Here is a 27,319-nt window from a genome sequence, read left to right on the forward strand (position 1 = left end):
TTATTACAATGAAGTAATCTCAGTTCAAAACGTAACATGGGACATTCCCTGCAGGAGAAGCCAAAATCTGTACTTGTAACAGTCAAGATGCAGGGACAAATAATTTGCAAGACAAAACTTGAAAATAATCATATGTTGAACATAAACTAGCAGATATACAGTACATACTCAGAAGGACTGAAAATGTCCCTTTGTTGACAGAACATTTTGGAACAACCTCCCCTTTAGTAAATGTGGCCTTTTGTAAATGCGACCCACTTTTGATATCTTCAAGGTTCAGGTTTCTTCTGTGGATTATATTTCCTGAAACTGCTTGTCTTTCATTGAACCCCTTATTTATATCTATACTAGACACAATGCTAATTCACATCATTCCATCATTTAAAAAATAATGCCGAGCACAACACCTGAGTGGCTCAACAAGTAAAGGTGTTTGCCTGAACATAGGTTGGCCTCTATGATCGCAAAGTTCGAACTTTGGTTATGTCACTAGCTGACTGAGACTGGGATTCTCCCAGGCTGTGGTATGCAATTGGCTGATAGCTGCCAGGGATAGGGTGGGATTAGTTTGGGGTTTCCCTGGCTCCTGGTGACATAATGACCCCTGGGGCCTCCCTGGATATTTGAGATTTGCAGTGCTGTCACTGAAGAATGCACCTCTCTGCCAAACAGTGCTGAACAGGGCTGAACAGACTATGTGCATTAAAAATAAATGGCCCAATGGCAGGTTGGCCAGGTTATTCTGTATATACTGTACTTCCACATTTTCCCCTAATGTAAACTGGTGAGGTTGCAGGTTCGTAGCTGTTCTCTGAGAAATTATACACAATTAGTTAATCCAAACTGGGTGGAATAGCAAAAAACTGGCAATTCTAAACTTAAAAAAACAAGATTTCCTCATTGCTATAGCATGTGCTATGGCAACGTACCAACACCCTGCAACAACAGAAGGTATTTCAGTTTAGTCCTTTATTGTAGCCACCCTCTATGCATATAGAAAGAATAAAACATACAGAAAGTCTAAAGCTAAGGTGCCTAAATGAAGTGTGTTAAAGATGTTCAGTAGTCACTGGTGGTATGTGGGAGGGCACTACTTTTAGCTTAAATGAAGTATATCATTAAAATGTATGTGGGCATAATATCTAAATATGGCACTGTAATTTTGTTGTGTTGTGTTTGTTTGCAGAGGTCATCTGGAGAAGCCTCTCACTACTTTTTCTTTAGACATAATCATTATTTGGGCAGAATGCAAAGACTAACGATGAATTCCACCAAGCAATCCATCTGTCTGGGTTGTCCAGTTTTGGGCTGAATAATCATTTTCTTTGGGTTTAATTGATGCCCACCTTCAACATGAGTTGTCAGTGTCTAAACCATGAAATAGAGGAGAATTACATTACTGGGCATTACTGGAAGTGTAAAAATCTGTATTTAATTTTATCCAACATATCCAATATATATTTAATTTATATTCAATACCTATTCATATGTAAAATCACTGCAACGTTGAAAACCTATCAGTTTGTCTGACAGGCATCACAAATCCTGATAAATACTGTACAATTTATGTATTTCAGTCTCCATTAAAAAGAAAATATTTAATAGAATAGATCCTTTCACACCTATTTGGAAACATCTTACATTTTAAAGACATGGTGCTTAGCAAGGTTTAAGAAGTTATAGCTAGTCCCTCACTTTGTCCACCAAACCGTATTATGTGAAACCCTGTTTTGCAATTTTACTTCTCTGGCTAAGGTCAGATTGGCTGATATGATCAACTGCCTGTGGTTTCTCACAACAAACACCACATTTCTGTTGTTCTACACTTTGTTCTATGTTGAAGCCTACTTGTGGAAATAAAATGAACACCTATTATATGACAATAGTGCTCCAATTTGCTCCAACAGCTCAGCAACAATTAAAATGGCCGTCTAGGTAAACTAAAATAGTAGTTCTAGCAAAATTTTCTCCCTGTACTATACATTAATCCACACGAAAAAGGCCAGTTATTCAATAAAAGGGTTCAGTAACATACCGTTGGTTGCTGTGTCATAAGGCTGAGCTTCTTCATAGTAACCCTCGGGAGAGTCAACCTTTGGCTGTGGAAGTGGATCTCTGTCTATACACTGGAGGGAGAAAACAAACCATTATTTCAGTATCAAATGCCCAGAGCTGAACAACAGTTTTGTCTGAAGATCCGGACTTGCTAAAACATCATATCAACCTGATCTGACGCTCTTGTTGTCTAGATGAACCCTGGAAGATCATAAATGCCATGCCCTATTGGTGAAGCCTAATTACTGAGGCCCTTCACGAAGTAGCATGTTGATATTATGGGACTGATGAGCTACTGGGAACCAAGCAAGCAAAATAGGTCAAATGATCTCCTCTCATTTGTAACTTTTAATATATACTGTATCTTACGTTTTCAGTAAATTATATTTTCCTACCCTGTTACCCAGCAGAAGAGAGGGAAGAATCATATGCAACTGAACTTGTTAGAATAATGTCAGCTTTACTAGCAATTTTCAAACTAAAATTAATAGGGATACTGGTATAACTAGTATGGTTAAAGATGTTATACCAGTATCCCTGTTAATTTTAGTTTGAAAATGTTATGTTATGTTATTATGTTATAATGGGAAAAGCAACAATTAAGCAAAAACTATTTTTCAAAAACAGGGTCCTTCTCAAGATAGAAGTAGACATAGAAATGCAGGCAGAATTTAAAAAAAATAAAATAAATATGTGCATAAGATTATGGGATATTTTTTTAAATAAATACCAAAAGGGCAGCGTGTCGATTACTTAAATGTTCTTCAGACAATTCCATTAGGTAGCCTTTAGTGGCACACAGAGGTGTTTGAAGTGACAGTCAAGTTAGCCAGTTGTTTGAATCTACCTATAAATCTTACAAAACAGTAAGCATTATTGGAAACGCAAAGTGTTTTATTCTGCAATGCTACTGAGTATTATTGCATTAAGACTATACTGTACATGGGGCTCCACCCAGGTCGTGATGATTATCAAGGCCATAAGCTGCTGTTGGTAAATTAGATGAGGTTTAGTTCAGAAGACCTTGCACAAACATTACAGTATATGAATCTATGTAGCCCCATAGCCAGATTTTGTCATAAGGGAGACAGGTATCAAAATCACTCGGCTCATTGGCAAATAATGAGGCAGAAACCCCAGTTACCTTTTGTCATGGTGACGGACACCAGTTACAGAAGCCAATCAAACCTAACTTGCAATAGCCTCGAGAGAGTGAAGCACACGTACTGTAGCACCCAGCAAAAACCCACATGAACACAGGATGAACAGGATCAATTACCTCAGAGATGTGCTTGATTTGAACACAGGACTCCAGAGTTGTGAGGCTGCTCACATAGCATCATGCTGTCCAGTACTCACATTAGACATGTAAAATATCTTGAAACTTAAGCTGGAGGGTGGGAATCATCTTATAACTCGTATTACACAATCTAATCTACAGTTCCAAAATTAAACAAATCACATAGCCATGTCTAAAAATGATTTTTTCCCAGAATGTAAGTGAATACTATATTCTGTATACTGTAGATGATCAACTTTGCCAAAAGGTCTACATTTTCAGTACAGTACTGCAAATGTCTTAATTTTATTATAAATATGAATAATTTTATACATTTCTTTGTTAAAACACAGTGCTAACACTTTGTGAAATAAATATATATATATAACAAATAAAAAGAAAGAGGAAACAGAGCCCGGCAAATTGACCCGATAAAACTAAATCAAACATTAAAAGCTACAGGGAAAAGAAAGTCTTTGAGTGAATTTTAAAAATGACTCCTAATGGATTTGGGCAATGAGTTCCACAGACATGGAGCTGCACAAGAGATGCTCTATCACCCACTGTGTGCAGCCTAAGGCAGAAGAAAAAGGCCTGAATCAGCAGATCTCAGATTAAGTGACAGACTATTCTCATGGATTAAGTAGTCTTCTGTATTTCCCTTTTATGTACAGTATGCAGTGTAAACCTACAGGCAGCAGTTGAAACCTGGTCTCAAAACCATAAAAAGCTGTACAGTAAATCCGTGATATACAGTAGTTGGAGAAGGAATTAACTAGTGACAATACAAAATATATATTTCCCAAGCAGCCTGCTGGTTTTAGGTTTTCCAGCATATTTCAAGAGCATGGTTACAGTATACTCTACCAGCAGACAAAAGAGTTAAGAATTTCATGTGGAAAAAGTGTTTTCAGGTTCCAGTGACTAGATTATTTTTGTATGATTTCTAGGCTTAACTGTTTCTCACATGAGACAGCGCACCCCAGCCCAGAAAGGAAAATTAGAAAAGTGTAAACCACTGCCTGGTGTGTCAAGGTAGCGTGTGTTCTTTACTTTGCCTCCGAGACAGAATTTTGTTAGTGGGCCCACTGTTCCAGACGGTAATAGAGGTGTTTCACTTCAGTTGCCATATAATTATAGATATACAGTATGTGCATCACTCAGCAATGATCAAGCTGCAGAACGTGTTGTCAACTGCCAAGAGAGCAGAAAAAAAATCTTCTGGTTATGATTATCTAATGCCCTCCTCTTCATATTTGCTTACTCACTAGAAATCGATATTTTACTTGAGAGATTGCCAAGTTATAGCCTTGTGTATGCCACAAGTGATTTTCAGATAGGTTCATGCCCTTTTCTTCTCCTTTCTACTGTTCTAACCCCATTAGGCTGTTATGAGGACAAATTAGCTGTTTGTACGCATTGTCAACATTCAAGTTCATTGGAGATTCAGGGTATACACTTGCAGTGGGCAAAACAGATTATAGAAAAAAATTAAAATATTTTAAACATCTCAATGTGCCTTTATGCTTGAAATGTGTTTGTTCCTTTATTAAGCATGGGGAAAATGACATAGAAACCAGTGCTCAAATCACTATTGCGTACTGTATGCTTTGTGTGGAACTGACACAAGAAGGGTCTCTAGATCACCAATCTTTTTAGCCCTTTCCTCTTTAGAATGATTGCTAGAAGTTTGTACAACAAAGTTTTTTTAGAAAACCATGCATGAATAAAGTCAGTTCTTGATTATGTTCAAATATTTCCTTAAACAAAAAAAGCTAACCCTTTTGGACAAATAACTTAGAAGGTTTTTGTGACAGATGTTTAAGGCTTGGACAAACTTTATGCATTTATTTCTTTTTATTTTTTTACTTTGCCGTCATTCATTCATTTTTTGCTCATATAGTCAAACCAAAATTATCAAATGCAGAAGTAGGCTGACGTCTAGACTCCTTTTAAGCATGTGGTTAGGTTATAAACAAATGATCTTCAGCCCATCAACTGGTACAGGATATTATAAACACATGAAGCCTCTTTAATCATCTTGAATAATAAAATATAAGGCTCACCACAACTGATTGTCAAAGGATTTATAAAGATTACTTTTAATTTGTTTTTAGAGAAAATAATTCATTATTTGAATATGGATAAGGTGAATACTAGAACCAGTCAGAGAAAAATTTAATTCAAGAATTTGTGTCACACCACTTGGAACTCTTACAATCTGAAAAAAAACATTACCATACTGTCTTACCATTAAATATTAGACCATACAAAGTTAAATTCCAAAAAGACTACATTTATTTTACTATTTGTGGCTTCTGTTCATTCTCCTATAGTGTCTTAGATCAACTGCATGTCTGGCACTAGAAGGTTGGGAATTCAATTCAATTCAATTTATTTTTATATAGCGCATTTCACAACAAGGTTGCCCCAAGGCGGTTAACAATACAATTATTAAGTCTGACATTTGATGAGACACACTTTCAAGGACTTTTTAGCTACAGTGATTTAAATTGCACACAAAATATCAGGATTGCAGAACCAGTATGCTGTTCTAAGAAATCTACACAATGTTATATATACACTGTTTTACAAAACTATGCACAATATAATACAGTACTTCAGACCCTTGCACATTTTTCACATTATGTTGTAGACATGACACTTGAAAGTAACAATGTTTTATACACAACCCACTCAACACATTCAAAACACAAACCAAAATGAAAAACTAATAGATAATTTATATGAAGAATATGAAAACAAAACTGTAATGTAATTGTCATGTTAGTGTAAATACTGTACAGCATGTGGCAAAACTAAATTTAGATAAGCAAGATAACCTTAATGAGCCACAAAATTAGTTGAGTGGCCTCTGTCTGGATGTTAGCGATTCTCATGTTCCTAAATAATTATACCTGTAACATCTTTAATTTAGATAGTGAATTTCAAGAAAAGATTCAACAATGAAGACCGAGGACATAAGAGTAACCAAAAGAAGGCGATACAGAAAGCCAGACATTAATTAACCCTTTGATCAGGATTGATCATAGACAGGATTGAGCTAGAGAGTGCCTAGATCAGACTGCCCATCCAAACTTATCAGTTGGTCAAAGAGGAATCTCACTAAGGATGCTGCTATGAACAGCTTTGAAAAAACATAGTTCAAGGAGAAAATGCTCTTAAGTCAAAGCTGGCAGAGTGGCAAAAAGGATGCCGTTACAAATGGATGCACAGAGTTAGCAACAAAGCATTAACACAAATGCAAATGTCGCAAAATGTGTTTTGTGGTCAGACGAGAGAAAACTTTAAAATCTTCTGTCTAAATGCAAAATGTTACGCCTAGCACAAGCAACACAGCCTCACCCAGCTAACACCAACCCTACTGTCAAGCATGGTGCTGGCAGCATTATGCTATGGGACTGCTTCCCATCGACAGGGACTGAGAAGCTTGTCAAGATATGGGGGGAAATAAATGGTGCAATGTACAGCCAATTTCAGCAGAAAATCCACTTCAATCTGCTAAGCAAAGCTGGGGGAAAAAATCATGTTTTGGAGAATGACCCTGAGCTGTGCTGGAGTGTATTAAGAATAAGGTTGTCTTTTGAGTAAAAGATACTAGGACTAATCTCAATCCCATTGAGAATCAGTGGAAATGCTTTAGAACTGCTGCCTATAAGCGATCTCCAATGCAATCCCTCAAGCCCCTGTGCAAAGTTGGTAGAGACTTACAGAAAGATTACTAAGGTGTAGTTGCTGCTAAAGATGCTTTCACCAAATGTTTAAATTAATTGGATTGAATACTTCAGTTTTTTCTGGCTAGGTTTTGTTTACTTTTACTGCATGTTATTTTATCCTTAGAGGTTTCCAGTTTAAGCATTCATGTTTTAAATAAAATAAGTAACTTTAAAAAATTTGTAATTTCACAAGATGAGCTACCATAGGAAGGATACTTTTGCAAGGAATTGCATATATCTTTTATGTATATTCACACCACACAGTATATAAAATACAATATTTTATGGACATAATTGTTAACATATGATATGCATCATGTTAATTTCTCTTCAACATTTAACTACATTTTTATTGCTAGAATAAATTCATGTTGATAAATAAGATCAGGACTGTATGACAGACAACTTTTCTTTCTCTTTCTCCACTCTTGAAGTAATACGACATGATCGCATGCTGTTGTGGGTCTCTGGTCAGGGGTATTTAACAGATTATGGAGCATTTTTAAATAATAATTTTGTGGCTTTTCTGCCTTAAACATATAATATTAAGCTGCATCTACTTATCCAGCTGAATAAGTTCAGTTGTAACATGTCCTCACACATCTGAAGAGTTTGCATTCAGGCATCTGGTACTAATTACAGCTAAAGTCAAGGCATCCAGGAAATCCCAAAAATATAAATTCTTCTCTCTGTCAATAGGTAAGTAATAATAATATGATATAGGCCATACAACTTTATAAAAAGAAAAACAGATGATATTTTCTACAGTGTTCTGAAAATTAAACAAAGAAAACTTCATACACTTCTCAAACTTTTCCCAAATGTAATCAACAATGGATTGAGCCACATAAGTTAAGGGTAATTTAATAACAGTATGTGGTAGTCTGTGGTTAATGCTTGGAAAATGTAGACTGTATCTTTATATTCTAATTAAATATGGACATTATTCATTCAACATGGATATAACCAATTTAGTTTAGTGACATGTGCATGTGTTTAACTTTGAAAACACAAACTCTCATAAACATATCGCTTGAAAACCTCAGATATCACCAGTTCACACAGTGAGGCTGACTTTTTTTCCCCCTGAATTTTAAGTGAAAGGCCAAGGAAGCAGATAGGGAGACAGGCATAAATAAAGATAAAAATGAAGCCTTTGAAAAGCCTTCAACAAGTGGAAAATCCCAGTCTCAACTGCCAAGTATCCATCGCAACAAAAACAGACTGGGAAAGGACACTTTGGGGCAACATTTATTTTATAATAAAAAAATAAACTGAGTTTTATTTTTGTAATGAGACTAAGCAATACTCAGTATGCTAACCATAGGCAGTAGTAAGGCTACTAAAGAAAGGCACATCTAAGAATCCGAGAACCTTGAGAAAGAGGAAAGGTCTCACAAAGTGCTGTAGCTCAAAATACAGTATAAAAAGAAAACAAAATATTTTTTTTTCCATTACAAAATTTAAAACTTTATGATTTGAAAACAGACCGATTGTTTCATTACAGCAGAAAGCTCTGAAATGTGACTGATTTGTTAATGGTCAATCCATCCATAAAAAGGGTGACAAAATGCAATTAAGTAACTAACAACTAAAAAGTCTAACTTCAGTAACATTCAAGGTTATAGAGACAATAATTACAACTAATCACCTGTGTGGTAATAGGTTTCTAGCAAATATTCATTGTGGATTTAGAAAAAGTGGATCTTGCTCAACTAAGTTTATTAGTTATCTGAACTGTGATTATGGATACAGAGCGTATTTAGATTTTCCGAAGACCTTTGGTAACTTTGAAATTGCAGGTGAAAGGCATTCAAGTTAATGCACATGCTTTGTGGACTGAGAATTGGTTAATGGAGAGAAAATGAGATAAGTGTACTGTATAGTGCTACAGGTATTTGCAGGCGACAGAAGCAAAATACTTATATACTGTAAAATATAATTGCATAACACTATGTGAAGATTGGTATCTATGTTAATGCATTATTTTAGTCTTCTAGGAACTATGGAAAAGCAATAATGAAGCAAACAGGATGTTCACACATATACACATCCTGTATAGTTAAAAATCTAGAATTTTAATCAAGGGATGAAATGTTAAAGGTGTTCAATTAAGTAGTCATACTTCCAACCATCCATTTTCTAAGCGCTTCTTCTAAGCGCAGAGGAGCCAGAGGGTATCCCAGCAAGCAAGAGGCACAACCTAGGGTGCACCTTGGATGGGACACCAATCCACTGCAGGCCAGACAAACAGATACAAATACAGACATCCACCCACTCACACTCACAATTTCCCTCAGAAGCCAATTAATCTAGTAGGTCTTTGGACTGTGGGAGGAAACCAGAGCACCTGAAGAAATCCCATGCGAACACAGGCAGAAATTGTAAACTCCACACAGATGGTATCCTAGATCCCTCACACTGTGAGGAGTAATGCGAACCAATCTTTTTGTTTTTGGAAAAAGTCTATAAGCAGACTTATTTCATGTATCCAAATTCCACTATTCAAAATCAACGGAAGTGGAAACTATTAGGCTGAGCATTTAAAATTGAAAGCAGAGACACTAGATAACACAAAGGTTGGTCAGAGTAAACAATGCAGTAAAGTTTTTAGGACAGATACTAAAAATGGCTGGATGAAATCCTTGGATCAATTAGCTGCTTGCAACAGACCAAGTGGCTTCCTTCCATTTGTAGCATTTCATGTGTTTTTCTACCATATGCATTATTCTCCAAATTATACATGGGTTAATGTTTACCTGTTGTAAGAGGGCTGTGGGAAATGAGCTTCTGCCCCCAGTTACCTGACCTGATGTTGGAAGACAAGAGGTCAGCTGGCTGTTCAAAAAGCAGAAAGCAAAGGATCCCTGGGTCAGTTCATTTGGGAGGTGCAAAAAGGACGATGTCAGGAGGAAGTGGCCAACCAAAAGACCAAGAACCTGGCATTTGAAAAAACAAAAGCATTTTGGAGATCCTGTCAGAGAGAGAGACTTGTGTGTCTGAGAGCTGAGTAACCAGTAAGCAGCTTAGTTTCTCACCAATATTAATAATGAGGGACTTGTTTAAGTCCAGTTAGCAACTAAAAAGAAGCTAAGTATTTTATTTTGGTTTGTGGAAGTTTTATTTCCTGCACTATAAATAAAGAACACTGGCTTTGAACCTCACGGCAGCTTTTGTACCCATTTCCTGTGTCAGTCCATGTAAAAAGTAACACCAACTCCTAGATGTATCACAAAGTGCGTACCTTGTCTATATCATTTACTCAAACATCTCAATTACCAACCTGTGGAACACACCTTTTTATAACTTTTAAAGCAAAATTTGGATTTTAATACTGTAACTTGCGTTAAGAAATAAAAACATATCTGTGAAACACTGTCCCCCTCCAAAAAAAAACTTCTAAAAACTACTGTTTCTTATCAAATCCAGAGGGACACCATGAATCGCGTTCAACAGAATTCCCAAGAAGTCCACAAACAGCTGCAAAAATACTGGTTTCTTAGAAACAGGAGGTTTCTGTTGAGGTAGGGGTGTTTATTTTCTAAAAAAGATGAACTCACAAAGGATTTCTTTCTGAAAATAAAATTACAGATTGAACACTAAAAAGTACAATTATTTTGTTTAATATCAGGTCAATACATTTCTGCAAAGACCAATTTCAAAAGAGGACTCTCTAGTTTTCAACAGGGGTGAAATACGTTTGTCTGCCAAAACATTTTTTTAATTTGAGTCATGTTTTCTTTACTCAATATATTCATCTTTTGTCCTCAGTACATTTACAGGATGATTTTCAAAGCTATTTGGTCCCAAAGAACACTTTCCTTCCAATTCCATTACAATTGGCAATTCAAGTGACACCAGTTTATAAAGAGACTGCAGAAGTGTAGGAAAAAATTATTATTAGTGTAATTTCTTACATTGGTATACTATAACACTTTGGATAGCAGTCACCTCAAATCTCAAACAGTCTTTCACAAAGGAGGAAGCGTGTACACCTATACTGATATACTGTAATGCGCCTGGTTAATGTGAAGCAGCCATCTGAGCCAGCATCCTCATGATGTAAAATTAGTTCTGGAAACTTTTTTTTATAAAGTGCAACAAAGTGTGCACTGAACACTGAATGTTTTGAAAGTCATCCATGTTCACCTCATGAGAAAAAAAAATACAAAACACTCCCTTTGAAAGACAAAGTGTTGTCGCAAAAACAAGTCCACATGTACAGTATACTGTATTCAACCCCCCTCCAAAAACATATACTGATAAGAAAGAAGCCCAGTTATTTGCTAATATTTTTCATTAATGTTAAGTGGTACTTGTTCACATTCAGAAGCCTCAGGCATTATAATCCCCCACTGAAAATAAAACCATTGCTTGGTTTTATGCTAACTGTTTTGCTTATCAATCTCGCATAGCAAGGAAAAAAGTATAGACTGGTAAGCTAAATTACAAACCACTCATGCGGAATGATAAGACCAAAGGAATTAGTGCAAACTGACAGACCACAACCTCAAAATCCACTGGTTTTGGAAAATACTGTCCACATAATGGTAAGGTCGTCTACTTAATGCACAAAATAATCACACCGTATGTTAAATTCTTCTAAAGTACTGACACATACATTTTTTTTTATTTCCTGCAGTCTGAACAGGATTCTGCTTTGGTTAAATAAGTTCACAGGGCTACTGTGTATGGTTAGTGTAATTTCTCAACATTTAAATGTGATGCAATGTGAACAGAAGCACTAACAGTGAATAAATAAAAAGCCAACATTTTAAGATGTGGAATTCTAATTTAATGACACCAGATCTCACACTCAATGTCTAATTTCTTTTGAAATGACAACTTTTTTGATAGGTCGCTAATTTCACCCTTGCCAACCTAACACACGATCAGAGCCACCCTAAGTGAATGACCTTTGTTCTTGTCAGAATATCTGCGTAATCAAACAGAAGAAAAACAGGTTTGAGCTGTGGTGTGTACTCAAATATTAGGATTCAAATCCTAACATTGCAACCTTAGCTTTCCCAGGAAGTCGCCCACCCAGGTACTGGCCAGGCTCACACCTGCCACCTGCTTAGCTGCAGTCGGTTGCCAGTTGTTATTGCTGCATCACAGCGTTGGGGCTCTGTGTTCAATTCCAGACCTGAGGTTCTATGTGTGGTGAGCTTGCATGTTCTCCACATGTTCATATGCTTTTCCCTGAGGGCTCAGATTTCCTCTCACAGGAAATTTGGCTCTAGGTGTGAGTTTCTGCATGTCTGTGTTTGTGCCCTAAGATGGATTGGTGTTCCATCCAGGGTTTACCCTGCCTTGTGCCTGTTGCTTTACTGGATAAGCTCCAGCTCCCCTGCGACCCTGAAATGGAAGAAGTTGTTAGAAAATGGATGGATGTATATTTTTCACACCAGTAAATAATAACATGGTGCAGTGTGTAAACAAATGATAAACACAGAGGACAGTTTATTTTTAAAAATAACAGGTTTTTGAATTTGGCTGTTGGAGCAGAAAAATGTTAATGGGCATGCTGTACATTCAGTGATCTGCTGGTGAGCAAGGTTACTGTGTTGTCAGCTATTATTCTGTAAACGTATTACATTATCATGTAATTTGATGATTCTACAGCCAGGTTGAAAACACGATCCTGACAATGATCATACTGTCGATTATGATGCTGTAAAATAACTCTGTTATGTTATGACTCATGTTAAAATAAATTGTTTCAAAGATACTTCATGTACTGTACCCGGTACTGACTGGAATGTTAAGTGTATGCATAATTTCAAACAATATGCAAAAAAGCAGGTACAGTAAAACCTCTGTATTCGAAAGGGTTAGGCACCCTGAAGTCTCTGCAAATGGTGAATTTGCAAATCTGAAACTTAATACCTTTTAGGAAAAATACGATAAGGTTCTGTGGCTTTGTGAAACATGTATTTCCATACTTTCTGCTGTAACATAACTATTTCAGAAATAATGTTAGTATTCACTGGTAGAAAATACTATACAAAATTATATCTGTAATGAAATTTAATACTGGAAGTTTGAAAAACCATTGTACTGTAATTCCCTTCACTGCATGTGCAAACATATTAGATCACTGTTATGATATTATACTGTAGCTTATTTTTTCATTATCAGTAGAGCACATTTTCTTTACTCTTTACAGCTTGCATTTATTATTATAAATGAAGCATTTGTGGACAACAATAAAGTTTATTATAGCAGGTAATAACAAAGTAAGTTTAGTGTACACAAATAATGTACTTCCACATAAACATGTTAGCTCTTTGCTAACCGAACTGTGCCACAGAGAGTTACTACAGAGACCACTGCAGGCTGGGTGAGGTACAGTAGATCTGTGAAATGAAGATGTGCACGTGAGTGGCTGCATTTATTCTCCTACTACCAAATCAGCTTACTGGACTCCGAATGTGAAAAAGTGGTCACTAAAAGTTTCACTTGAATAGGAGAAATTCAGAATATTCATATTTTACTGTATATTATTAGTTCCAAAGTAACATTTCATGGTACAGTACCCAACAGCACTTTGTGATATGACAACCTCATCTACAAAAAAAACGTGGCAGCCCGAGCATTTTTTATAGAATAATGTTATTTAAAACTACTTGCATACCACATCTGGGTTTATTTGACTGACCTGATATCTTTACTACAACTCACTAGCATTAATGAATGTTTATTAGACTTCCAGAAGATATAGATAATACTATGAAAATTATTTCTTTAAAGGGCAGCACAGTGGTTAACATTGGTGCCTCACACCGCTGGGGCCCTGGGTTCAATTCCTGGGGTGCTATCTATTCGGAATTTGTACAGTATGTTCTCCATGTGTTCGCATGGGTCTACTTCAGCTAATCTGGAAGGAAACAAGAGCACAAGGACATATTTGTAGGCTTATTGGCCTCTGGGAAAATTGACCCTGAATTGGATAAGTCACTTTTGAAAGTCGTATTATGTTATGCTTTCTTAAAATAAATCTGCGACAAAATGCAGTTTTCTACAACACAGGGAGCATGAAGCTAAACACCATTCTGCTCTTAAGCATTTTCACAGCATCAACAGTATCTTGAATTAATGAAAACAAAAACAAGGGAAACAGGAGTGTTTGGGAATGCAAGGGAGGATTCTGGCTGTTAGCATGATGTCATCTGAATGTGCCCTTTCGGGTTTACTCAACACAAGCAGCCCCATGATATCATCTGATTTCTGGAAATTGGAAAACAGAAAAGACAGCAACCACCACGCAACATGCTTTGGTAATGCAGTACTGTATATTCCATATCCTCTGGGAAACATGGACAGGATGCTCTCTGTTTTTTTAGCACTGTTAATAGAGATGAATACATTAGCATACTGTATCTGCACAGTACAGGACAGGATGTTGTTGATCAGCAAATTCTGAGGCTCTCAATGGCTTCTCTGAGCTAAATGCACCCCAAAGCCGTACTGTAAAGAAGACAACTACTTCAGGCCTTCACACAAAAAGAGATCTGAGTGCCATCACTCACCTTTCAACTCCACCCTGTCCTGTTCAGCTTTTGAAGAGTCGATGAATTATTAATGAAAAGTAAAGGAAACGTGCTGTTTGCAAATTATCTCATTCTTATTTTCACGGATCAAAAATCTGAGGCCCAACAAAGTTAAGGAAAGTTTGAAAACAGTAACAAGATTTTTGGACCATAATGAACAAGGAAGGGGGGAGGGGGTTGGTGTCTCCTTGTTCTTAGTGTATATGCAACATTCTGTGGAGTTTGGAAAATGAGGGCCATTGTGCCTGCTGTCATTTGAGGACATCAGTACTGGGCCCTGGAACGGATGTAGTTGGGAATGGAAAGCTTCCAGAATTTTCTGCATTACAGCTGTTGCAAATCAAAACCAGTATTCTTGTAAAGAGGCATGAAGTTCAAAGTCATGTTAAACAACTTTTTAATTACAAATTATATTTTCAGGATCATACTGTAGGTATTAATCTGAAGGAATCTTTAAATCAATTAAACATTAGCAAAAAGATTTAATCCTTTCTAATTTACATATTATACACTGTTGCTCATCTTTGATTATAATTTTATCATTTATGAAAAAAATACTTTAATATAATTTTGCCTTATTTTAATATCAATATACATTTGGATTATTATTTTCCTTAGTATTAATATTTTCAGGACGTTTTTGAATAGATGGTTTTCTTAGTTAAGTGGAAGCATACAGCAACACTGAGGTTTAAACAAAGTTTATTAAAGTTTTAAAGTATCGGTCAGAGTATGAAATGATCTGTATGAAATGGCAACAAATCACTGAAAATTACCTACATATGCAGACTTATGCTTTTGAAGGAAATGACATTGCTTTGTTCTGGTTTCTATTGCCTACTCAGTTTTATCTTCTGGTTTCCATGGTAACATAACTGTAAAACATTTTCCCAGCTTTGGAACAGACCATACTTAACAACACCCTTTAAATTCACATCTTGGATAAAATACAGTATTATGTGGCTGTGCAGTGATGAAACAAATGTGTACAAGAAGTGTTCTAATGAAACTCGCATTTTTATAGTTAACTCCTTACTGCTGTTAGGGCTATACACACGGATGCTTAACTATATACTGTATTTCAAGTAGATACATATGACTCTTTTTTGACTGTTTTGTGGTTGTTCAGGGGAAACAATCCTAGTTATTTCTAAACAAATTTAGAGTAATAATAATAATTATAATAATAATTACTTACACTTATATAGCGCTTTTCTGGACACTCCACTCAAAGCGCTTTACAGGTAATGGGGACTCCCCTCCACCACCACCAATGTGCAGCATCCACCTGGATGATGCGACGGCAGCCATAGTGTGCCAGAACGCTCACCACACATCAGCTCTCAGTGGGGAGGAGAGCAGAGTAATGTAGCCAATTCATAGAGGGGGATTATTAGGAGGCCATGATTGGAAAGGGCCACTGGGAAATTTGGCCAGGACACCGGGGTTATACCCCTACTCGTTTCGAGAAACGCCCTGGGATTTTTAATGACCACAGAGAGTCAGGCCCTTGGTTTTACGTCTCATCCGAAGGACGGCTCTTGTTTACAGTATAGTGTCCCTGTCACTATACTGGGGCATTAGGACCCATATGGACCGCAGGGTGAGCGCCCCCTGCTGGGCCCACTTACACCTCTTCCAGCAGCAACCTTAGTTTTTCCCAGGAGGTCTCCCATCCAGGTACTGACCAGGCTCACACCTGCTTAGTTTCAGTGGGTTGCCAGTTGTGAGTTGCAGGGTGATAACTTTAAAGAATATTATGAAACATTGTAAAATATTTCACTCAAAAAAACAGAAAAAACTTTGACTCACTAATTTTGGATGAGGCAGTTCTGGAAGACTCTTCTGGGGTGCAGGGATGTATTTCCCCATGCTTCCATTCATCACAGCATCACCAGAATCATCTGGAGAGCAGAAAGCAGCATTGCAATGAAAAATGAATGGACAAAGCGTATATAAATGTAAACATGCAGGCATACAGACATTGACATATGGAGGAGACCTTATAAAAAAAGACAAGGCACATTAAAAAGCAGAAATGAGAGTAAATCGTTAGCCTACCTTACGTTTTGTAGTCTAATGATCCAATAATGCAATCAATCTATATTTTAAAGCATCTCATGGAGTCGTGACAAGAGAGCTTGTTCCAGACCCTGCAACTCTCTTTGAGAATATTCTTTTTCTGTGTGAATGCCCCTTAGTTTAACTTGTGTTTAACTAAACTTGTGTTTCAACCTCAGTCCTTATAATGCTATTGATTTGAAAGCCTGACTTGCTCAGGGCCTTTAAGGATGCTGAACACCTGTATCAAGTCACCACATAATCTTTCTTCAGCAGACATAAATGACTCACCTTCTTAAATCCTGTTTGCCTGTTTGAATTTGCCATTTGCTTCAGACGAGGCTGACACCGTTTGCATTGCCTCTACAGCCTCTATTCCAAGTGAGGGCCAGTCAGAAGTGTAATGGTCAGTATACTGTACGTCAGTAACTCAAGCAAAATAAGTATAATTGTTCTTACTGATTCATGTTCTGTACCTTCTGTACCTGTGTCTTGTTGTTTCTCTTACAGTATGTGTATCATGTACAGTATTGGTTATTGCACTGGACATTCAGTTATTAAAAAATACCCATGAATAAAACTGTATTATTACTACTACAAATGTATTCTACATTAACTCAACAGTAAAATGCAAAATAATCAAGCACACTGTAACTGACACAAAACAGATGGAAATGTAGAATGGTTTCTTACGGGTATACGTATGTGTCCGTTGTGGTTAGTTTGACACCTTTTACCAGAGCCATTTAGTGTAAACAACTTGAGGCTATAGGAAACTTGTGGCTGCAGTTTAAGAGAAAATGGAACGAAACCCACTTTGTTTTTGTTTTTTTAAATGCCATTCCAGTCAGTATGTGAGTGACGCGGTGGCTATCCAGCTATGCACCATGGCCAAGCTGGTTTACAGGTCTTTGCACATCACAGCTTTACTCTTGTTTCCCTGTGACTGTGACAAACGTTTATTAAAATGTAGTGTACATTGTATACTTTAACAATCTCATTGTTATTCTTCAACAACGATTTAATGAATCTAACTTAATGAACCGTTTAGTCTCTTATCTCACAACATTTTGATGTTAAAGACACCTAATTTTCTAATCATATGACAAAAAGCAAATATAACATTGTATTTAAATATATTAAGAAGAGAATAAAGTGGTATATTCAAGTATCAGAAAATTAAATTTATACTGACTTCGACAGGCCTCACAAAGAAGACAGGAAGCCTCCTGGAGCTCCCCTGTCCTTTCATGTCTGTTTAGAAAACAAAGCTCCTTCTCCACAGAGGAAAGTATTTGTACTACATAAACATTAAAAACAAACGAACAACAGCCACAAAAGAATGTAAAGAAAACTGTCTGTAACAGCCCTGTTCATTTCACGAAAGCCAGTCTTCAAATGTGTTCTTTTTTCCCCCAGCAGGATTACTGTGGGTTTTGAGGTTTTGAATTTGAAAGATCGAGTCCCAGACTTGGGACTACTTCTTTAAGAAACAGCAGAGCTTTCATAATTTATCATCAAATTATCTCAAAAGCCATACTGTAGTATACAGACAAACAAGCGTTTGCTCAACAAGAGGAGGGCTGAAGTGGCCAGTAAATAACAGAGACACTACAAGAGAAGGCAGAGAATGTGACTCTCTCAGTCTATTCTTCTTCTATCATTACTGTCAATTTATCAGTTTCCACTTGAGACCACACTATTCTCTCTACACTTCGGTTAGTTTGTATTTGCTGGTATATGCTCTAAATAAATATACAGGCATAAAAATAACCACACATACATACATTTGCTGACAAATGTTAGAAACAAGAAGCATGATGAAATATTTGGTTTTTTTGGTATATTTGGTATTGACAAAAAATTTTCAACAAGTGTGTGGCAGGGTTTCTCTGTTTAACAGAACACAGCCAACAGCCAGCTTGTGATTAACAGCACCTTAAGAAATGTTACTCTTCACGATTTCACTCTCCCTAGTAGCTCACAAACCAGCTGAGAATGCAGGCGCTTGGCATGGACAGAGTCAGTGGCAGCTTCACAGTTCAAACACTGAACAATGTCTAAGTTTTTTTTCCTTCACTTGGATATTTCAGTTTGTTAGTTTATTTATCCCAAACATCCATATAGTGAGTGAATCCCGGTGTCTGTGGGACTGTTCATCATACCAGATTTGCCATCATCTCACATTTTTGAACTGGCTGGAAGCACCAACCTCATCATATTTTTCCTTAATATCAACTTCTAGTACATTACAGGTTGTTGAGCGACGTTGATGACTTACTTTAGCTCATAATTAGATTAGCACACAAGTTTGGTAGCGTGATCCCTGATAAATTTGAAAATGCTTTTCTCTATCCATTTTCAAACTGCTTCTTCCAATACAAGGTCATATCCATCGCAGGGCAGACACACAGACACAAATACATACATGCAGGGCCCTAGCGCTGTGAGACAGCAATGCAAAAATGCTTTTATTCCTCCTGATTTTCAGAATGTAATTTTACAGGTGCAGGTCTCAGTAATGCAAAAAAGCTCTTCTTATGACTTGAGCGTTGGCTTAGAAACTAATGTAAAATGATTACAAAAATAACATTTTGTTATTGTACAGTATAAAAGTTATACTGTAACACTTATGTCTAAAAACTATTTTTTCCCCAAAGTACCCACTCCACTTTCATCTGGTACAGTACAACTACAAAACAATATGTCATGTCATGTCGTTTCCCAAACCGCTTTATACCATATGGTGTTGCAGAAAGCTGGAGCCTACCCGGCAAGCAATGAGTGCAAGGCAGGGTACAACCTGGACGGGGCGCCAGTCCATCACTGAGCAAGTGCAAGCCAATCATACATGGGGACAATTTGGAGCATGGTAAAGGCCAAGGGGGGAAATTTGGCCCGGACACTGGGATAACTTCCTACTCTTATCGAGAAATGCCGGGGGATCTTTAATGACCACTGAGAGTCAGGACCTTGGTTTAACGTCACACGCGAAAGACGGGACAAAACAATATCAAAGACTTAAAAGAATTAGTTAGTAAAATGATCAACAGATGTCCTATGTGTTGTGCATTGCTCTGATGAAAAATCCCTTTCCAGAGGTTCTCACAATTGCCATGTAAAACAAAGAGCATCAGTAGAAAAGGTAGCATGTCATACCTCCATCAAACACGTGTTTCTCCTGATTAATACCACTGATGACCACCTTGTTCATGTAGATGTATTCTTCATCACAACCTGGAGACAACATCGTCATAGGTTATATAACTTGGTTATATCATTTTACCTTAAGAAAATAAAAATGCCTTGTGCACAGTGAGAACGCAATACAATATCCACACAGCCTGAAGGAGCAACCGGAAACCTGCACTTTAGAGACAACCTTCTCAGCAGATCTGAACCAAGCATTCCCTACTTTTCTACAAATTGGGAATTCCAGTCCCAATTTCTCAGACTGGTTATTAAATGTCAGTGACAAAATAAAAGCATTAATGGTATAGAAAATTTTACTAATTTAGAATTTAGCACAAAATTGTGAGTTTTGTAAAAGTACTGCAAGCCACCACATTGTCACGAACTGCTGGTCTTGCCAGTAGCGAGAGTGAAAGTTTGTGAGAATTGTGACAAAGAGCGGCCCTTCCTGCTCACTAGTCACTGTAAAGACTACTGTAATGTGATGTACGAGCAAATAAAAACAGGTTGTGCAGCAGACATTTCACCACAGAAATGTTCCAACGTAATCTGCATGCAGAGTTAACAAATAGTGTTTGTCAGCAAAACCATCTCGAAGTTGAGAGCAATATTTCTACAGATGTATTCAAAAGCCTGCTTGTTTACACTGTAATATGCCACTTCACGTCTTTCTGTCTCATTCTGAATCTCAGAATGTGGCATTGCGCATATCTGGAAATTCTATTTCATAATATAAATCGGAGGTCTTACACTGTGTACATTTTAGTTTTATTGTGGTTTGAAATGCACTCATCAGTGATTATTCTTTTAAACCCTGAAATATAAAAAAATAGCACTGCACTTCCCCTTTAATGGAAAAAAATGAATGATTCAATTCAATGTTTTATATTATTGTAGATAATTTGTTTTGTATTTGAAATACTGTAAGTACAGTAGGTGTTTTCAAATATCACTAAATAGACTTCCATTTCAAAGGCGTTTTCTTGAAACTGTTTTACGAAATTGAACACTCTATTGGGAGGGAAAGAAGAAAGGATTTATTTTTGTTGTGCATGCTGAGATTTAGGATTTGGAGGCTAGAAATGTTGTTTCTAACCTCCAGCTGTTACAGGAAGTTTTCGTCACTATCACTGAACGTACTCTGGGAAAATGATATACTGGGAAAGCCAGGGAAGGAAATCCTATAGTTTAGACCCAAACTTGGAAACTTAGCATTTAATTACTTTGTGAAGCACTAAGACAACAAACTGTAAACAAGATATTCCTTCCAATGAATCACGATACACAGATCTGAAGTTTAGTAGACATACATTATACACATTTCTTAAGAACTAGCATTCTCTTTTGAGTTGTTAATTGAGAGTTGTCTTTTTTCTCCGTCAGGAAATTCTATTTGGGTAATTTTTATGTGGATCTGTACAAAATTCCAAAACGACAGAGAAAAACATAATCATTTAGCTGGACATCAGGCCCAATGACAAATCAATATCTAAAATAACTTTCTAAAGATTGGAGTTAGATGATTTACTGTAGCTAATGCTAGATTTTGAATCGACCAGGACTTGTGCCAGATACCATTCTTCAATAATAGGAGTCTAAAAATTGTCAGAATAAATTTGTCAATTATAGCATATAGAAAGTAATCAAATACAGTACTGTATATGACAGAAGTGTGATGTGTGTGAACTAACAGGAATACAATATACGAAGCAGAAGGTACCATCTTTTTATGATGTCATATCAAAGCTATGATTTTTAAAACACCTAAATACATTTCTTCTAAAACTGTTGTACTACTGTAAAAAAAACAACAACAAATATTTTGTGGAATATTTTGCTTATGTGTGTTTATAGTGGATGATCACAATAGTCTCTGACTCTCTGTTCGGGTGGCATGGTGGTGCCATGGTTAGTATTGCTGCCTCACAGTGCTGGGTCCCTCGGTTCAATTCCCAGGCTGCTATCTGTGTGGAGTTTATACATTCATCCAGCTTCTGCAGGGTTTTTTTCTGAGTGCTCAAGTTTACACCCATAGTCTAAAGACAAGCTGATATGTTAAATGGCTTTTAGGAAAACTGTCCGTGGTGTACGCGTCTGTGTCTATGTGTGCCATGCAATGGATTGGCATCCCATCCAAAGGTGCATCCTGTCTTTCTCCAATTATTTGCTGGGATAATCTCTGGCTCCCCCGTGACCCTGAACTGGAAGATCATGGATGGATGGATATCATGTGTATTACTAAAGAACAGCTGCACATGTGCTCTGCAGACTGTGGGCATGTCTGTTGAATTTTGCAGGTGAACGGATACATCTGAGGACTCTAAGAGCTTAAATACAGAAGACAAATTGTCAGAAGATGTATGGAAAATCCCTGGCGAGGAAGTCAGAAAACTGGAATGCATCAAGTATATACAGTATATTTTTAAACTTACCATTTGATGACATATACGACTGCAGAAGCTCTGAGAGGAGGCATTTTTGAACTATGGCATTGCTGCTGAGATTTTCTCGATCAAGAATCTTCAAGAATTCATCAAGTTCTGCCAACAGCTGATTCAGCACTGAAAGAAAGAAAGAAAGGAGCAACTGAAATACATTCACTGACGAATGTCATTTAGTGCCATGTGGATTTACTGATTTGTGCTGGATGACTAACAGAAGTGTGCAACTGGGAACAGGAATTGCAATGATCCCTTCTTGATAAAGTCCAGATAGAAGTACTGTAGGGTCACCACAGAGTGATATACAGGAGAATTCCGTAATGGAGCTGTTTTGATTGCTTTGAAAATCTGCAAGACTCAGCATGTTTGCTCACCCCTTTTGGGGTAGGTATCTTGAAAAGCTGCTTTAAATGTAGCCAACATCAAAATGTTTAATGAAGCATAAGAGATAATGGGACTGATATTTAACATTTGGAAGACCAAAGTTCTCCATCAGCAATGTCCAAATACACACATCCTGACATCATCAATTCAGATTCAAGATTAGGGTCTGAATAATGTAGAGCACTCATACTCATACTTAAGAAGTTATCTTTTACAAAAAGACAACATTGAATGAAATGTGCAAGTTCAGCTTGTGGCAGCCTGAGGAAGCAGGTGTTTGGGAGCAGCCAATGAATGAGTAATGAATGAGTAGTACATTAACATACAGTACAACAGTACATCACACAATTAAGAATGCTGCAACACATGCAGGCAATCTGCTGTAGGTTTTAAGTATTGAGAGCATATTGTTTGAGAACACAGGAAAGAGATGGATGTTGATATGATTATAAGCTTGGCCTATTGCAAGGCCTCAATAACATCTATAAATAGTTTGAAAGTGAAAGACTATCTTCAGCAAAACATGGGTTTTCAATTGCAAGCCTTCAGACCTACAGTACAAATAATGCTTTGAAAATATTTTAGTTCTAAAAGTCAACCCAAACATATTTTGTAAATATGTAGAAGTATGCTTTTTCGAATCTTACGTGTCTTGTAGCTTAGATTTCTTAAGAGCATAAGAAAGGTTACAAACCAGTGCTAGCCATTTGGCCCAACTGGCCCTTTTAGTAAGCTGATCTCAAGATCTCATCCAGCTGTTTCTTAAAAGAAGCCAGGGTATCAAAAAACAAAAGTGTTACACCATTGACAATATACTGTACCTGATTAACATTTACTTGCTGAATTCTTCGCTCAGCAACATGTTTGCTGTACAAGTGCATTGGATTGCAGCCATGCAACTTATTAATATTACAATGTTGAACATATTTTTCTTGGTGCTTTAGGCCTCAAGCTATATTTTTCCAATTAGAGCACCTTCTTACAATTTTCTTAATGCAGTTGTACTACATATGTATACATTATTTGACTATAAATCTCTGTGGCACTGCACAAGTAAACAAAACTGCAAAATGCAGTTTTGAACTGTATCACAGAATGTATTTCTATAATCTATTGGCATTTTTTCCTTTAAGTATTTCTAAACATCTTCAGTTCACTTGCAAGAGGTACTGTATGTATCTGTATTGTAAATAACTTTCCACACAGAACTTGTATTCTTCATATGTTTTGCACGTATGGTAAGTTATCAAAAGGGTACATATAAATATGCAACAAAAAGTTGTTTCTAAATTTATATGCAACATGACTAAATTACTCCTTTACAAAATGTTCTCTAACAAACAACTGAGCCTGCCAATAACATTCATTATTAAATTGAAAATGAATGCTTACTTAGTACAGTATACAGTACAGCACTTCCAAAATATTTAAATCCTTCTAGTTAAAAGAAAATGAGATCTTCTACCAAACATTTATTGAGTCTTGAAAAACAATAAAGGAAATACATAAACACAGAAAACCATACTTGCAGATAATCTTTGCATTCCTATTTTATTATCAGAGAAATCTGTATTGTACTTGTTTGTCTTGACTGTGTAAACAAATTCAGATGAAGGCACATCGAGGTGTAATTGTGTCTTCATGTGGTTTATGTTCTCAGAAGGGTCTTCATCTAAATGATAAATACGGGAAATCTTTAAAAACCACATCAAATCTTTGTTTCAATTTTTATTTGCAGGTGGTCTTGATCTGATCAAAATCTACACAACTTGCAGTGATGGTCAACTCTAGTTGGCATTTTTACAAAAGCATGCTTTTGCTACCTAGATCATATACTGTACAGTACATTTGCTATCTTGCTTGTACTGTAAAATCAAGAATATATACTTTACTTAACAGGACTTTTTCTTTTATTGGTCACATTTTTTTATTACAACAGTCTCTCAAGAAAACAATGAATAAAATAGAAGAATAAATAAAATAATTAAGACCACAGCACATTAGAGAAAAGTGTCATACAGTAGGTCAGCTGTATCTCTGTTGTCTCTCTTTGAGTGTTAGGATTCTATCCATTAGGCCGATACAGACATAAAATTAGCTTCCCTTATTATTATTGATTTACTTTCCTGACGCTTTTATCCAAAGTGACTTACATTTGTGTCCATTTATAGAACTGACCATTTTACTGGAGAAATATGAGTTTAGTACCTTGTTCAAGGTTAAAATAGCATTGTCCCTCCAGGGATCTGAGTTCCCAACATTCCAGGTAGAGGCCAGAGCCCTAAATCTAACTCACTACTCCATATCACTACCGACCTCCAAGGGCTTGAGCCCTAGATTCTCCAATTAAAAATTGGATGCTCTACCGACTGTGCTACCTGGGGATAACTGTAATAAATGTTTTGAAGCACTTAAAATAAATCCTTTGAACTTTGTAGTTTGCCCATTTCATTTGACCTTTTTATTGTCTATAAGCTTTATAGGTGATCAGGTGACTGCATTATGTTTTCTGATTTCTTCACTTTAGTGCTAATCTGTTTCCGAATAACTTGGAAAATGGCAGCTGTTCTATATTTCCTTTATACCTTGGCTGCTGTAAAAACTCTATACTCAATATGCCCTGTGATCAATTAACTAGTGGCACTCTGTGCAGGCATATTCTTATAAATTGGAGGCAGGTAGTGAGTTTCTGGTTTAAATGTAACCATAGAAACAATGCCTGGCTTGATACAGGAATTATACATGTTTTTATATTAATTTATATATATATTTTAATATTATTGAAAATAATCACTATAATCCAAAATAGGTGTATAACTCTTAATTAGCCGCCAAACATCCCTAAAACTTTATCTGTCTTACTTTATTCATTCATTTATTATTTATTTTTAACAATTTATTTTTAACATATGCTGGATCTTTTTTAAACATGTACATTTGAAAAGATCCAACACAAAATTCCTATCACTTCACATGCTTCTACAGAACTGTCTCTGCATGTACCTGACTTTGCTGGGTCTCCTCTTTTTCACATCCTACTCCTTCATGTCTTACTGAATTGGGATCACATGCAGTATGAAACCCACTTCCTGTTTGTTGCTCCTTTTGTTTTACTTTGCTTCTGTTTCTCTGTCCTTTGACCTTTGTTATTTAAGATGATAAATGCCTCTCTGAGTTCTGAGTAGTGCCTGCCACTTTTGAAGTTGTTGCACAATAATATCAACGCCAGTGCCTGCAAAGTCGATAATAGCTCTGGACAACCTGAAATAATCAAGGTTTATATTGAAATTTTCTTGTGAAGATACTCACATAGCAATTAAATAGTCATCTCGCTATAAATAAATGTTATGTACCCTCTGGCTTTTTACAGTTACATAATACTGAAATGGCTCTTGTCCTCCTGATTTGGATCTGAATTCTCTTAGATCTTAGTGCTATACTGTACTTGATAATGGAAATCTTATTACACAGATGGTTTACTTGGAATCTATAATAATACCATTTAATAATTGAAATCTTACCTTGCTGAGCATAAACATATTATTTCTGTTGGTGGTTTTAGCTCTGAGGTTGGGTTGATTACATCTGGAGCTCAGATCCGAGCTCTTTTCTATTCATGATTTAGATTTCGTTTTGGTCAAATACTTAAATGATATGGTCTGAATCACCATTTGATACTCAAATCTACAGTACCCACAAAATACTTATTGTTCCTGTTGTCTGCATTGTGCTGTGTTGTCTGTTGTACTGTGTATGTCCGGAGAGATCATTGTGATTAAGAATTCCAATGTATAGTACATGTACATATGGCAGTAAACTATTCTTCTCTAGTATGCCCCACACTAAACCTGACACTGATGTACGTTGCTGTTTCAATACTCTCCGATTGTATTTCTCACATAAAAGCTGAGGCAACATAAAGATTTACATCTTAATTGTGGCAAGACTGGGGCTTCCTCCCATCATTTATGTAAAATCAATAATGTGACCTTATCAACTGATATTTCAATCCAAATTAAGAATTTTATAATAGCATGTATAATAAAACAATTAATAATGATATTAATTATACACAATTAATGTGATTTAATGACTAATTTTAGAATGTAATTTTCAATATTTGGTTTTCCATCTGAAAATAATGCCAGGCTATACCTTATGCTATCTATCTGTTTACTTCAAGGCATGATTATTCTAATACCTGACACACAGGAGTCTCTAATACTACACTGAACTAGTTAAAAGACTCCAGAATCTGAATTCGTCAAATAGAATCCTGATAGGGTCAGACGTACACTAAGTGATCAAATCACTCTTGTCTTGGAAGTCTTTACACTTTGATTTTAAAACGTTGTGTTCACATTTAGACTCTACATGATATGGCTCTCCATTCCAACATCCTATCTGTTTATTCTCTTCCATGTGATCTTTTCTCAGTTGGTTCTGGTTTGCTGTGTTCCACTGTTCAGACTACAGTCTTTGGGCGACAGGGTCTTGTACTGCTGAGCACAAAGCTCTGGATCTCCAGCCCAAAAGACATCAGGGGCTCCGACGTTCTTTTAAGTTGAGCCTAAAAACGAACACTTTCAGAATTCCTTTTTTCATCTACATTGCTTT

General features: G+C 36.5%; 1 protein-coding gene across 3 annotated transcripts in view; it reads right to left on the bottom strand.

Annotated features, from left to right (window-relative positions):
- Positions 1–27,319, bottom strand: part of afap1l2 (actin filament associated protein 1-like 2) — an 83,675-nt gene that overhangs the window by 21,296 nt on the left and 35,060 nt on the right. For all 3 annotated transcript variants that reach the window (XM_015347896.2, XM_015347895.2, XM_015347897.2), the window contains exons 2-5: positions 22,310–22,438; positions 19,845–19,922; positions 16,437–16,528; positions 2,036–2,126 (exon numbers count right to left, since the gene is read on the bottom strand). In XM_015347896.2, the coding sequence (XP_015203382.2) occupies positions 2,036–2,126; positions 16,437–16,528; positions 19,845–19,922; positions 22,310–22,438 (390 nt within the window). The remainder of the gene's footprint in view (positions 1–2,035; positions 2,127–16,436; positions 16,529–19,844; positions 19,923–22,309; positions 22,439–27,319) is intronic.

This window comes from Lepisosteus oculatus, chromosome 4, assembly GCF_040954835.1.
Source record: "Lepisosteus oculatus isolate fLepOcu1 chromosome 4, fLepOcu1.hap2, whole genome shotgun sequence".
Taxonomy (NCBI): domain Eukaryota; kingdom Metazoa; phylum Chordata; class Actinopteri; order Semionotiformes; family Lepisosteidae; genus Lepisosteus; species Lepisosteus oculatus.